The sequence below is a fragment of the Harpia harpyja genome, chromosome 5 (genome assembly GCF_026419915.1).
Source record: "Harpia harpyja isolate bHarHar1 chromosome 5, bHarHar1 primary haplotype, whole genome shotgun sequence".
Classification (NCBI taxonomy): domain Eukaryota; kingdom Metazoa; phylum Chordata; class Aves; order Accipitriformes; family Accipitridae; genus Harpia; species Harpia harpyja.
The window spans coordinates 48013452-48026726 of record NC_068944.1 but is presented as its reverse complement, the minus strand read 5'-3'; the positions used below and the strand labels follow the sequence as shown (position 1 = coordinate 48026726).

The 13275-nt window shown below is 43.0% G+C and overlaps 1 protein-coding gene across 2 annotated transcripts; it reads left to right on the top strand.

Annotated features, from left to right (window-relative positions):
* Positions 1-121: 121 nt before the first annotated feature.
* ZFAND1 (zinc finger AN1-type containing 1) lies at positions 122-12762 on the top strand. 2 transcript variants are annotated; one of them, XM_052787250.1, is made up of 8 exons: positions 122-277; positions 810-852; positions 2807-2846; positions 3207-3334; positions 3420-3511; positions 4325-4449; positions 11945-12100; positions 12247-12762. In XM_052787250.1, the coding sequence occupies exons 1-8, from the start codon at positions 223-225 to the stop codon at positions 12415-12417; spliced, it is 810 nt and encodes a 269-aa protein (XP_052643210.1). In that variant the 5' UTR covers positions 122-222; the 3' UTR covers positions 12418-12762. The 2 variants fall into 2 exon arrangements, with proteins under 2 accessions (XP_052643210.1, XP_052643211.1); XM_052787251.1 differs by lacking the exons at positions 122-277; positions 810-852 and adding an exon at positions 876-1260.
* The last annotated feature ends 513 nt before the right edge of the window (positions 12763-13275 follow it).

Below are 13275 nucleotides of genomic sequence, written 5' to 3'. Positions count from 1 at the left end.
CTCGCGGCCTGCTGACCCCGTCCCTCGGGCCCCGCCCGCTGCGCCGCCGCCCACGCCCCGGGGCGGGGACTGTCTTCATCTGCATAGCAGCACCGCCCCGCCCCGTGCAGCCGGCGCGCGGTATCCTCCAGTGGCCCAACAGCCCTTGCGCGCCCGCTTCCTGCAGCTTCGCGGCCCGCACACCCCACCCCCCTCCGCCCCGTCATTTGCGAGGCGCGGAAAATGGCGGAGCTGGAGCTGGGGCAGCACTGCGGGGTGGCGGATTGCCGCCAGCTCGGTAAGGGAAGGCGCGGCGGGTCGCCGGCAGGGTCGCGGAGACAGGGCCCGGCCTCCCGCGGGCCGCCGCTGGCGGGGGCGGGGCGCGGGGCGGGGCCGGGGGCGGTGGTGAGGGGGTGCCTCCCCCTGGGGAGGGGGAGGACTGCTCCAGCAGTCAGTCCCTGGCGTTCTGAGTGGTCTCGCAACAAATTCAATTTTTAGCACAACTGGTAAGTTTGATGGCTAGCCAAATGTTCTAGTCTCAAAGTTTGATATCGAAAAAAGTTTAATTTAAAGCATCGTTCCAACTTTTGGAATGTATATAAATATAATTTACCTACTCATATGCTTTTCAGTCATACTAACTAGGGTAGTTAAGTGTAACTGTGTTACAAAAGCCAATTCTAGATGCTGTGTAGATGCAGCTGCTAAGTGTCCTTGTAAAGATACCTACCCCATGTTATAGGTAAGCAAAAGTTAAATCATGTAAAAATTAAGCTAGAAACAAAAAAAAAAGACCATGTTGTCTAACTGAAAACAAATCTCTGTTTCAGATTTTCTCCCCTTTGTATGTGATGGCTGTTCAGGTGTCTTTTGGTAAGTTCATAGAATCATAGAGTATCTCCAGTTGGAAGGGACACATAAGGATCATCGAGTCCAACTCCCTGCTCCTCGCCCGACTACCTAAAACTAAATCAAATGACTTAGAGCGTTGTCCAGGTGCTCTTTGAACTCTGACAGGCTTGGTGCCCTGACCACTTCCCTGGGGAGCCTGTTTGAGTGACCAACCACGGTCTCAGTGAAGAACCTTTTCCTAATGTCCAATCTGAACTTCCCCTGACACAGCTTCATTCCATTTCCTTGTGTCCTGTCTCTGGTCACCAGAGAGAGATCAGCACCTCCCTTTCCACTGCCCCCCTTGAGGAAGTTGTAGACTGCGATGAGGTCACCTCTCAGCCTTCTCTTTTCCAAGCTGAACAAACCAAGTGACCTCAGCCACTCCTTGTCAGTCTTGCCCTCGAGGCCTTTCACCATCTTGGTCTGCCCTCCCTGGGACACAATGTAATACTTTCATGTCCTCCTTACACTGAGGCACCCAAAACTGCACACCGTACTTGAAGTGGGGTTGCACCAGTACAGCGTAGAGTGGGACAATCACCTCCCTTGACCGGCCAGCTATGCTGTGCTAGGGTGTGGTTGGCCCTTTTGGCACACTGTTGACTCATAGTCAACTTTCCATCAACCCAAACCCCCAGACCTCTCTCCACCAGGCTGCTCTCCAGCCTCTCATCTCCCAGTTTGTATGTATTACCCCGTCTGAGGTGGAGAATCTTCCACTTGCTCTTGTGAAATTTCATGCAGTTGGTGACTGCCCAGCTCTCTAGTCTACCCAGATCTCTCTGTAAGGCCTCTCTACCCTTGAGGGAGTCCACAGCTCCTCCTAGTTTAGTAATCGTCAGCAAACTTACTTAATGTACATTTGATTCCTGTGTCCAGATCACTTATAAAAACACAAAGAGCAGTGGACCTAAAATGGAGCCCTGGGGAACCCCACTGGTGATTGGCCACCAGCCTGATGTATCCCCATTTACTATATAACTCTTTGAGCCCAACCCATCAGCCAATTGCTCACACATCGTATTATGGACTTGTCTAGCTGTGTGCTGGACATTTTGTCTAAAAGGACGCTGTGAGAGACAGCATCAAAAGCTTTTCTAAAATCCAAACCCACCACATCTACTAGCTTCCCTAGGTCAACTAGATGGGTGACCTTGTCATAAAAGGACATTAAGTTGGTTTTCCTATAAGGTTGCAGTGTGGCAGTTGTGTAGACCTAAATGTTGTATAAAACATTCTGTGACTCAGTTCAGATACATTTAGTTAAAAAATAATTGTTTCATTGAACTTGCCACGTTTTTCCTGAGCAGCTGTTGTGGAGCTTTGAAATCAGTGGAAATATCTCTAGAATACAAGTAGATTATTTTGGAAGGCATCTAGCTAGACCCTGTTTTGCACTGATTTGGGGGGCAGGGGGAGGGGTGGTATTTTTCTTGTGGAAAAAATTTGAAGTTTCCTCCAAGGTTCAAATCAGGGCCTGCACTTTGATTTACACTTGAGATTAGCAGAGGGCAGCTGAGATAAGATCAGATAAACTGAGGGCAGATTTTACTTTAACACATTAGAAGCCTTCAAGGGATTTCTGCTGCTGTGGAAGGTGATTCAGAATCCATTAAAACAGACAAACTCCAGTTGATCTGACCTGAATTCTTAAGCATGCTAATGTTCTTATTCTCTTGAAATGGTTTGTTATCTTGGAGTGTAAGTTTCAAGGGCAAAATGTTTTACATACTCAGAAAGAATATGATCAATCCATTCACAATGTGAAATGCATAGGTTAGAAGAAATTTTGGAGAAGATTCATTATTTAATTGAAATGTTCCCATGATAAAACTTGTCAGAGCACTCTTTAAACACTTAAATGTTTTCACATGCAGTTTTCTTTTCCTGAAATGTTGATAATGGTGTGATATTTCCTTCTTTTGCCACAAAGCCTTCAGCACAGGAGCCGGGATGCTCATGGATGTTCTGAGGTAATCTAATAATATATGACTACCTTAAAATTAAAATTCCGTGCAACTTAACTGTATATTTTCGGATTAGATATATACATGTAGTATATAAGTATGAATTATTTAACTGAGAATTTGACAAGCTTAAAAAAATGAATCTATTCTTTTTCTGCCTGCCAGAAGTAAATTGAATTTGAGTAGGACGATGGTTGTTTTTCTAACTCTGAGCTAAACTGAACCGGGACAAAAGTAGGAGAGAATCACTGGACTAGTTTTGCCCACAGAACAGAGAGCTAGTACAGTTCTTCTGGAAAGCCGGGGTGGTGACTTGTATGTGTAATATCTGTTTATTTACACAAAACATTTTGTATTAATGCCTAGGTGAATATAAAAAACAATTCTGTGAAACCAGATCAGCACAGATCTTACCCATGCTCATACAAGGACTGCAACAGAAAGGAGCTTTTGCCAGTTTCATGTCCTTACTGTGAAAAACATTTTTGTCTAAGGTGAGTGGAACAGAGTGTTTAAACATCAATACTCATTCATTAGTGTATGGAAAAGGTTATAAAAGTTTTACACTGTTGTTTACAGACACCGGCATCAATCAGACCATGAATGTGAGAAACTGGACACACCAAAACCTCGAATGGCTGCCACCCAGCAGCTAGTTAAACATATTACAGGCAAGTACAGTGGGATATATATTCTACAGTTTCTTCAGAGGGCTATTTTCTGAGGATTCAGGTTTGACCAAATAAGAAGAAAGAATGGGGGTTCCTTGTTTAAATAGCCCTAAACTCAGATGTCAGCATGTAATAATGTTCATCTAGACTGAGACAAGACAACAGTAGCATATGTCTATAAAGAGAATTTTTAAAGAGTAAATAGGGCTCAGGTTTCTTTCAGAATTATTGTCTTGTTTTCATTCTACAAGTACTATAATGTAATGAATTGTACCTAGCCATTATAATTTGCTTATTAATTCATGTGCAGATAATGCAACTGTATTGTATTGGGTGCACATGCCAATCTGCTGGGATTATACCTACGCAACCAAGATGGCAAAAAAATGTGAGTCTACAAAGTAATGTTTTGCAGCTTTTAAACAAGCTGTAGGACAGGAAGAGAATAAACAGCACTGCCTAACTGGACAGTGGGGTTATGTGTAGAAAGGAAGACCTGCAACTGTTGCCATATGAATGCTGTGATGGCCACAGGTGTGGAAACTTAGGAATTTTTATCTCTTTGGCTTTTGCAACCTGTGTTAACCTCGTGATAGTGTTCATCTCCTTTTCAGTGTAAAGGAGTTCTGCTAGAACTGTAACAATTCCAAATATTCTTGTATAGGAGTACCTGATATGGCCTTGGGAGGACATGAGAGGGACATGAAAAGGATGGGAACCCTGGAGATATAATGAGGCCCAATAGGCTAATTCCAGGATACATTCAGGAGACAGTCTGAATCATCACACTAACAGTAATAATATTGTTCTCAGATTCTAAAAAAAATGAGGAAGCAAAAAGCAAAAAACGCAAAGGAGCAAAAAACAGTGAGACAGCAGCAAAAGTGGCATTAATGAAACTGAAAATGCACGCTTGTGGGGACAAGTCCTTGCCTCAGGTCAGTCATGTTTGTTTTCAATAATTGACTTCTCAAAGGAAATGGGAAGTTTTCTAAATTTCTTGTTCTTCATCTAGTTCCGTCAGTTTGGGTTTGGATTTAATTCTTCAAGCCCACAATCATTTATACATCTATTTCAGCCTGGTACCCAAAACCAATCTCACTAGTCATGTCTTTTATAAGGCGTCTCTGTAGAGTTTGGAGCAGTCAGGTCAAATTCCTTTATTTTATAGCAGAAATGTATTTGCCTGCCATACAGCTGTCACCCAACACTGGGGGGACAGACAGGTTCTTTTGGGGATCCTTGGCAGAATGATGACGGCACTAAGCCTCAGTGAAAGTTAGAGGGAGTCCCCATTTAGAAACAGTTTTCTTGTTCCAGCGGGCATCTAGTGGGTGTCTGCCAGTTATTTAAGAGTCTAACAGCCTTAGGTGGGGCTTTACCCCGTTTTCCTGTATATAAACTTTGCCCTAGAGCTCATTTCAGTAGGTCATTCCACTTCTCGACTGTGCCATTACTTTGGGGTCTGTAGGACAGGTGAAACACCCAGGCAATACCATTCCTGGAATTTTTATTTTTTTTTAAATGAGTGCCATTGTCAGACTGCACAGCAGAGGGCATGGGAGTGTCAGCAAACCATTGATTAAATCCTGCCACAGTGGTAAGACCATCAGCTTACTGGCAAGCAAAAACTTTCCCTAAGCCTGATATTATTTCAGCTCCAGTAAGGATGTAGTGCCACCCCTTGGGTGTTCGAGGGAGAGGTCCAACATAATCAATTTGCCAAGTGGACCAGGGGACTTATTTCCTAGCCAAAGGTGACCTCCTGGCTGGAGTCCTGGCATTGTTTCTTCATCAGTTGATTCTATAGCCCAGTTAGTGTTGCCCTGTATCCAGCTCACAGAATATCCGTGCCAAATAAGTTTCCTAGTTGCATTTGCTATTTTGTGGGGCAGGGTAAGGCAAAAGGGAAGTTCCAGTTTTACCTTAAAAATTCAATAAGGAACCACTGTTCCACTTACTCGGGTTACTAATATTTTCTGATGTTTCAGAGGGATAGCTCCAGGACATCATTCTGCTTTAATCATGAATAGTTGTGCTCCAGTATCTATGAGGAAATCAGTCTTTAAATTATTGTTTACTGTGGCTCAAAGGGTGGGACTTGGTCCTCAAGTGGCAGAGGGTAGGGCCATTTGTACCTCCACCAGTCCGAGCCCCTTGTCTAGTTCCCTAATACTGCTCTCTGATAGGAGATAAGTCAGGACATTTTTGTGGTTTAAAAGGGTTTCTATTTATGGGAGGGGGCAAGGTAGAGATGTGGATAGCTTCCTTTGCTAGCAATTGTAGTTTTTTGGTAGGCAAACCATGGAGCAAGTCACCAGTGTACCCCTGATTTATGCAGGCATGCCACAACTTGTTTCACTCAGATCGCGCACTTTCAGTTTGATTAAGAAGTCTCCTGATGGTATTATATTCTTTATTTAAATTGGCCTGATGGCCATGTGGGGCACTTGTTTGATCTCCATGTGGGACTGAGGGAGTTAGGACCTGGCGCTGCTCCCTTCATATGGGAGGGTTAGGACTTAGTTCTTGCATTTGCGGAGCACTTGTGAAGAAGGGATTTCTGTAAGTAAACGCTGGCATATTTGCTTAAAGATTAATTTCCATGACCCTGCAGCTCCTTTCTCATCACACCTCAAATCAATGTCCCAAGGACTAGGTTCATCACCCGGGGCTTTGGCGCAATGTAATAAGGTTATAATAGCCGCTTGTAATTATGCTTCCTGCAATTCGTCTGGACCCTGCCAAGGAATTGTAGGTTCCTTGCTCCAATCTTGATAATGGACTCTGCTTGCCCACTGAATAGCTAAGGTCCATAAGGTTCAAGCGACATTCCCTCTGAGGGTGAGAAAAATTCCAGGACCTAAATCTAAGTCTCTTGCCTCTCCGGCAAACAGAGATACTCTTGCTGCTTTATCATGCCAGAGGGGCACAACCATTTAACTATTGACTGCCCAGGTCATTTTTGGTATGTTGCCTGAATTTTTCACAAATAATCCGCATTAAAATCTCGAACATTAGTAGTATCCCATCTCTGCGGATTGTTCCCCTGTGGGTCATGAGTAGTGATTTCGTCTTTAGTCAGGGGTTGTATTGGTACAGAATCAATTACTTCCTCATCAGATTCATCTGGGCTGTCCCAAATGTCTCCATCCCAGTCACTATCATACATAGCTACACAGACCTTTATGGGGTCTATATTGCTACCTTTTAACAGGTTTTCAGTATGTTCTCTTGCTTTTTCTATAACTTGTGGCACTAGTTGTTTTTCAAGATACACTCTTTTTTCCAGACTTGCGATCAGCCTTTAATTGGGTTATACTTATTTCTAAATCCTTTGCTGACAATTCACCTTTCAACTTTATAATTTCCTCTTCTAACCTTTCCACTTGTTCGTTCCTTATTTTCCATACTGCGGCTAATAACCAGCACATTCCTTCCTTCCATCTGTCCTTCTTCACTTTACACATATCCTTCCATTTATTAAACTCATTCCATACGGCTTTTGGATATGGCTTATTGCCTCTAGCCAATTCTTGTCCCACTTGGGATCTTGCCATCTATTTTCTGTAAACCCCTTTCTCCAGGAGTCCCATTTATCGGGGAAATCAGTTGTCATCACTCTGACCCAAGGATTCAGCCGACTACACCAATTTATTCTGTCACCCGACACTACAGGGACAGACAGGTGGTTTTGGGGATCCTTGGCAGAATGATGATGGCACTAAGTTGTAGTTACAATTAAATCTTTATTATTTTAACAGACTTTGATGATCAGCATAGCATAGAATTTTATGATCAGAGTAGTACAGGATTTTTATAATCAGAATCGGTGTAGCACAATTTTGTAAGTAGCGTAGCACAGGATTTTAGAGCACAGATTAGCTTATGGTTCCTAATCACCTGGACCCTCTGCAGATCGGGTCAAATCTTAACACTTGGCTTGCAGTGTCATTATCACAGTCATCATCTAGGCTCGAAACATGTAAAAGAATATGAGTCACTCAGTCCTTGGAAGAAGCAGACGGTGAAGGCGTCCCTGGCCAGCGGGGGATCATGGGTTTTGCAGTCCAGCGGCAGTTCTGGTCCAAGTCCCACTTAGTGCTTGTAACTGCTTGATTTTATGGACAGTGCTCTGTGTGCTGCTAGGCTTCCCTGTTCTGTGACAGGGTCATCACCACCAGGTTGGCTGGGTGCCTGGGACCTTCAAGGCCGGTAAGGAGGGGAGTAGTCAGCCTGGCGCCTGGGACCTTGAGGCCGATAGGGAGGGGGAGAAGAAGTCTGCCTGGTCTGCGGGACCTTCAGGGCCATTGGGAGTGGGGGGAAAAGGCAGCTTTCTTTGTGACCAGCTCAGTCGTAGAGAATGTCCGTTTGCCTTATAAAATGGCATTAATTATGCTAACCTTATTAGCAGGGGTCAGGAGCAGGGAGTACTGATCACACATGGCAAACCCATCTCAAAGGGATGGGTTTTCATGCTGGGGTACTGAGAGGCTTCTGACACAGACAGGACACAGCTTGCACAACTCTGTACCAGTCAGATTGAACCTGTTTCGTATAAAACTGAGCTTTGTGTTCCACAAAGCTCCATTCTTATTTCTGCTACTCGGGTTTAATAGACATTTATTACATTTCTGGATGAGGTATGAGGGGCCTGAGATCTGTTGTTCCTGCCTTTGGGTTGCAAAAGGGTTTTGACAGTTGCTTTATGTTTCTTTCAGCCTTTAATATCTTTGATTCTCGAAGCATTTCACAGATTCCTTATTGTTTTTCACTACCATGGTGAACCTGGTGTTCAAGTCTTTTCCACATATCAGGATTATGTTGGGTTTAGAAACACCTTGATTCTTTCATCTAGGGTTGCACTTTAGATCTGTACTTACGCATCCTCTTAAAAGAACTGTATTTAAATTACTTTTCAGCACATTGTTATGTTGGAGCACACAAAGTTTAGGCCTGTTATATTGATTTTGTAATACTGAAAACATTGTGTGATAGTCTTATTGTTAAGCCTTACCTTAGTAGAGTACATTTAATTATTGTTTTTAAAACAACTACAGCTATTCCATTATTGAGTACTCTTATGAATTTCTTCTTTTATACTTTTTTATACTTTACGCTTAGAAATTAGATAACTCTGCCTAGGCAGAATTCATAATACAAAGACCTGCTTGTAGCATTCTTCACAGATAGTACCACTTTAATAAATATGTGGTGGAGGGAAAGTGATTAATTTCAAATATTGTGGAACATAATTAAAAAAATCCACCCTCTATATATATATAAGAAAATTTTAAAATTTGCTTCCTAATTCCAAAGCCAGTAAGCTCTAAAAAGTGCAGCACAAATTACTGTATGCTAATTTCTTTTACTATTCATTTTTTCATTTGGATATTAATTGTTTAATCGTCTAGAACAGCGATAATTCTAACACTGATAAATTAAGCTTGTTAACCTTCAGCACTTCTGTATTTAAATTGCTTCCTAGGCTCCTTCTAGCCTTCTTCTGCCCAGTTTGTTCCAGTTTGATGACAGATTTTTTTGAAGACAAAGTTTCTGGAATGCCTTTTAGACACATTAGTTCTCACATCACTATATACAGAAGATTGACACATTTTTCTTGGAGGTGCACAGCAAAAGGACAGGGTGCAATGTGCACAAGCGGCAACATATGAAATTCCAATTAGATAATAGGAAGAAAAATCACAGTGAGGGTGGTTAGACTTTGGAACAAGCTGCTCTGAAAATTTGTGGAATCTGCACCTTTGGGATGTTCAAAACTTGATTGTATCTGACTTGGAGCAACCCCATCTACCTTTATAGTTAGGTCCAGCTTTAGAGTTCCCCCTGCTTTGAGCATGGTTTTGGACCACATGACACCAGAGGTCCTTCCTGACCTTTCTTATTCTATGATCAGGAAAATCAGACTATCTTAGAAATACCTTTTCTCTGACCTCTTTGTTGAGATTAGCTTTTTGCAGGTGATTGCTTCTTTTGATGTCAGACCTGGTATGAGTTGCCCCTCTTGAGACTGACCAGCTCAAAACAGGAGGGCCATGCTGTAAAATAGTGTTAGTTATTGTGTCCCTGACTGACTGGTATTTTCTTGGATATGGCACAGAAATTCCAGGAGGCATATCCCATAGTTAGGGATGTGTATTGGTTTTGTGTGGCAAGGTTTTGGTAGCGGGGGGGGGTTACAGGGGTGGCTTCTGTAAGAAGCTGCTGGAAGCTTCCCCTGTGTTCGAGAAAAGCCTATACCAGCCGGCTCTAAGACGGACCCGCCGCCGGCCAAGGCCGAGCCAATCAGCGATAGTGGTAACGCCTCTGTGATAACATTTTTAAGAAGGAAAAAAAAGTTGGGACGGCGGTATTCGGCAGCCGGAGAGAGGAGTGAGAACATGTAAGAGAAACAACCCTGCGGACACCAAGGTCAGTGAAGAAGGAGGGGGAGGAGATGCTCCAGGCGCCGGAGCAGAGATTCCCCTGCAGCCCGTGGTGAAGACCATGGTGAGGCAGGCTGTCCCCCTGCAGTCCATGGAGGTCCACGGTGGAGCAGATATCCACCTGCAGCCCGTGGAGGACCCCACGCCGGAGCAGGTGGGTTCCCGAAGGAGGCTGTGACCCCGTGGGAACCCCGCGCTGGAGCAGGCTCCTGGCAGGACCTGCGGATCTGTGGAGAGAGGAGCCCACGCTGGAGCAGGTTTTCTGGCAGGACTTGTGACCCCATGGGGGGCCCACGCTGGAGCAGTCTGTGCCTGAAGGACTGCACCCCGTGGAAAGGACCCATGCTGGAGCAGTTCGTGAAGAACTGCAGCCCATGGGAAGGACCCACGTTGGAGAAGTTCGTGGAGGACTATCTCCCGTGGGTGGGACCCCACGCTGGAGCAGGGGAAGAGTGTGATGAGTCCTCCCCCTGAGGAGGATGAAGCGGCAGAAAATAACATGTGATGAACTGACCGTAAACCCCATCCCCGTCCCCCTGTGCCGCTGGGGGGTTGGTAGAGAATCCGGGAGTGAAGTTGTGCCTGGGAAGAAGGGAGGGGTGGAGGGAAGGTGTTCTGAGATTTGGTTTTATTTCTCATTACCCTACTCCGGTTGATTTGTAATAAATCAAGTTAATTTTCCCCAAACTGAGTCTGTTTTGCCCGTGACGGTAATTGGTGAGTGATCTCTCCTATCCTTATCTCGACCCACAAGCTCTTTGTTATATTTTTTCTCTCCCCTGTCCAGCTGAGAAGGAAGGGGAGTGATAGAACGGCTCTGGTGGGCTCCTGGCGTCCAGCCAGGGTTAACCCATCACAGGATGCAACAGTAGAATGAGCTGTTTCGTGAATTAAGTTCCAGTGAACTGCAGGAGACTGTCTCATCATCCTTGGAACTGGAGGAGCAACTGTAGGAAGGTGCTGGGGCACTGACAGCAGTTGAGTGAGGTTAGCATGTGTCCATAATAGGGTGGCCATTGTGTTAGCTGTTTTACAAGTTGTGGTCATTTACATTTTAGCAAGATTCAGGTCCTGCTTCCCCGGCCCCTTTGTAATGTTCCTGGATGTTAAAAGATTTTGTGTGTGTGTGGAGAGCCTCAAGTTCTGAGGAAAATGTGCAGGTTGAAATTCAGATTCAGTTTTATGAACATAGCTGGGGAAGAGCGGTTCCGTATTTTTCTAGGGAAGGCATAATTAAATCCTTTAAAAAGAAGACTACTGTCTTGTTTGATAGTGTCTGGCTTGGACTCAGTAAGAGCGGTCTGAACTGATGAATATACCAGTCACGCTTACTCTGTATCTTCTGTTGAATGTCAAGAAGAAATAAACCTGAAGAAGGGATTGTCCCAATCCCATTCAAAACCTCTCCCTCATAGGTTACTCTTGAAATTTCTTAAAGAAGTCTAGTATATACTGAAAGAGCATTTAGTACATAAAAGGAGGAAAAACAGGATAAAGGATTAGCTGGCCGTGACCAGAATGTTGGTTTGTGAAGCAGGCATTTCTAGTATGGTGAATTGTTCTGTTTTAACTGCCTTTGCATTCCGATTTGAGACATTATACTGCTGCCAAAAGCCAGCACTGCTTATTTAAACTCACCTTTTTCTCCCCAGAGCAGTCTAGTAAACCCAGGGCAGAGACCTTTTCACGTCTGCCTATATATAACAGTCTAGCTGTGGGACTCTGGCGAAAGATGTTCTCTCCACCTTTCTGAACTTACTATCCATCATATACATACCTGCAGCTGGAGGGGATGTGACTTGATGATCTCAGTCATTTATATTGTGCAGTAAAATGGGGCCTTGGTCCTGATGGAATAGAACAAGTTTCAGTTGGTAATTTTGGGGTTGAAGTTTAAGTTTTCTACTGAAAAACTGTTAGATGTGTATGACTGTAATTATGTGTTTCTTCTGTGAATAATTTTTTGTTTATTTCCATGTTTTTCTAGACAGAAAGAATTTACTTTCAAGTATTTTTACCGAAGGGGAACAAAGAGAAAAGCAGGCCCATGTTCTTTTGCAGTAAGTGGAGTATTGGCAAAGTAGTAGATTTTGCAGCTTCCTTAGCAAGCCTTAAAAATGACAACAACAAATCAACATCCCAGGTAAATCAGTAAAAATAACAAACATTTTCCAGCTTGTTAGGGTTTGATTTGGGTTTTTTTTTACCCTTTTGTCCTTCCCCCACCCCAGTTCTTGCATCTCAGGTAGGCAAATCTTGATGTTAATTTCCATGCTATTTGTCTTACAGAAATTGAGATTATGCCATACTGCCTCTGGAGAAGCTTTGCCATTTGAGCACACATTGGAAACATGGCTATCTGATAAAGACTATCCATTGTACAATGGTGGAAATATAATTTTGGAGTATCTTGATAATGATGTTCTATTTATAGAAGACACAGAGTCATACTTTAGTTAATCAGTAAATTATCACAAACAAATAAAATCAAAGAATTTTTTAGAAGTGTGGTATTCAAACCAAGTCCAGTTTTCTTTTAAAATCACTGGTACGCCAGAATCTGCCCTCGGTTGTAAAGGCACAGTTGCCATCAATTTCTCAATTGCTTGACTGACAAAAGAACTATGTCCTGAAAGGAAAATTAGTTATTATAATAACTAATATTACAGATACTCACTTTCTAGAATAAGTTCTTGCTTTATTTGGCTGTATAATGTCAATAATGTTTTCCTAAATTTTATATTTATTTTTGTGTAAATGATGGGAAAAGTATGTATTAAAATCAATAAATAATGAAAATGTAAACTTGCAGTGTATCAGTTCTCTGAAGGAAAGAAACACATTACATTATTGCAGCATCTTTTCTACATCTACAAGAACAGATTTCATTGAGTTTGGAATCCAGCACTGTCCATGCCCCAGGTCCACATTTTCTTCTCTCCTCATAATAGCATAATGACGTTTAGAAGGAAAGCTTTCTGAAGCAAAAGTAAATTCACACAGATGTCTGTCTTGTGTTTGTAATTCTCAGCATCACTGTGTGATTAGGTGGGGGATAAAAAGAGAACTTGAAATTATCCTTTTCTAATTCTTGTGTAAAAGAGGAATAAATATGATGAGAAAGGACAAAATACAGTTCAACTAGAAGCATAGCATTCAACAGCTTGCAGTTCCATCCTGGCATTTCTGACCTTAGGTAAATCTCTATTGTTTCCTCTTCAGCAGCCTGCAAGATGGACTTACTAAGTTTTAAAGCGGTTGTTTACAGTGCTTGTACATAAAGAAATTATACCTCTGGGTGTGTATATATAACCTATA

Excerpts from the sequence above, each read along its gene's own strand:
- ZFAND1 (XM_052787250.1), top strand. The coding sequence starts at position 223 with ATGGCGGAGCTGGAGCTGGGGCAGCACTGCGGGGTGGCGGATTGCCGC. Across the intron at positions 278-809 it reads GGCGGATTGCCGCCAGCTCG|ATTTTCTCCCCTTTGTATGT; the intron begins GTAAGGGAAGGC and ends TCTCTGTTTCAG. Across the intron at positions 3,335-3,419 it reads GAAAAACATTTTTGTCTAAG|ACACCGGCATCAATCAGACC; the intron begins GTGAGTGGAACA and ends TGTTGTTTACAG.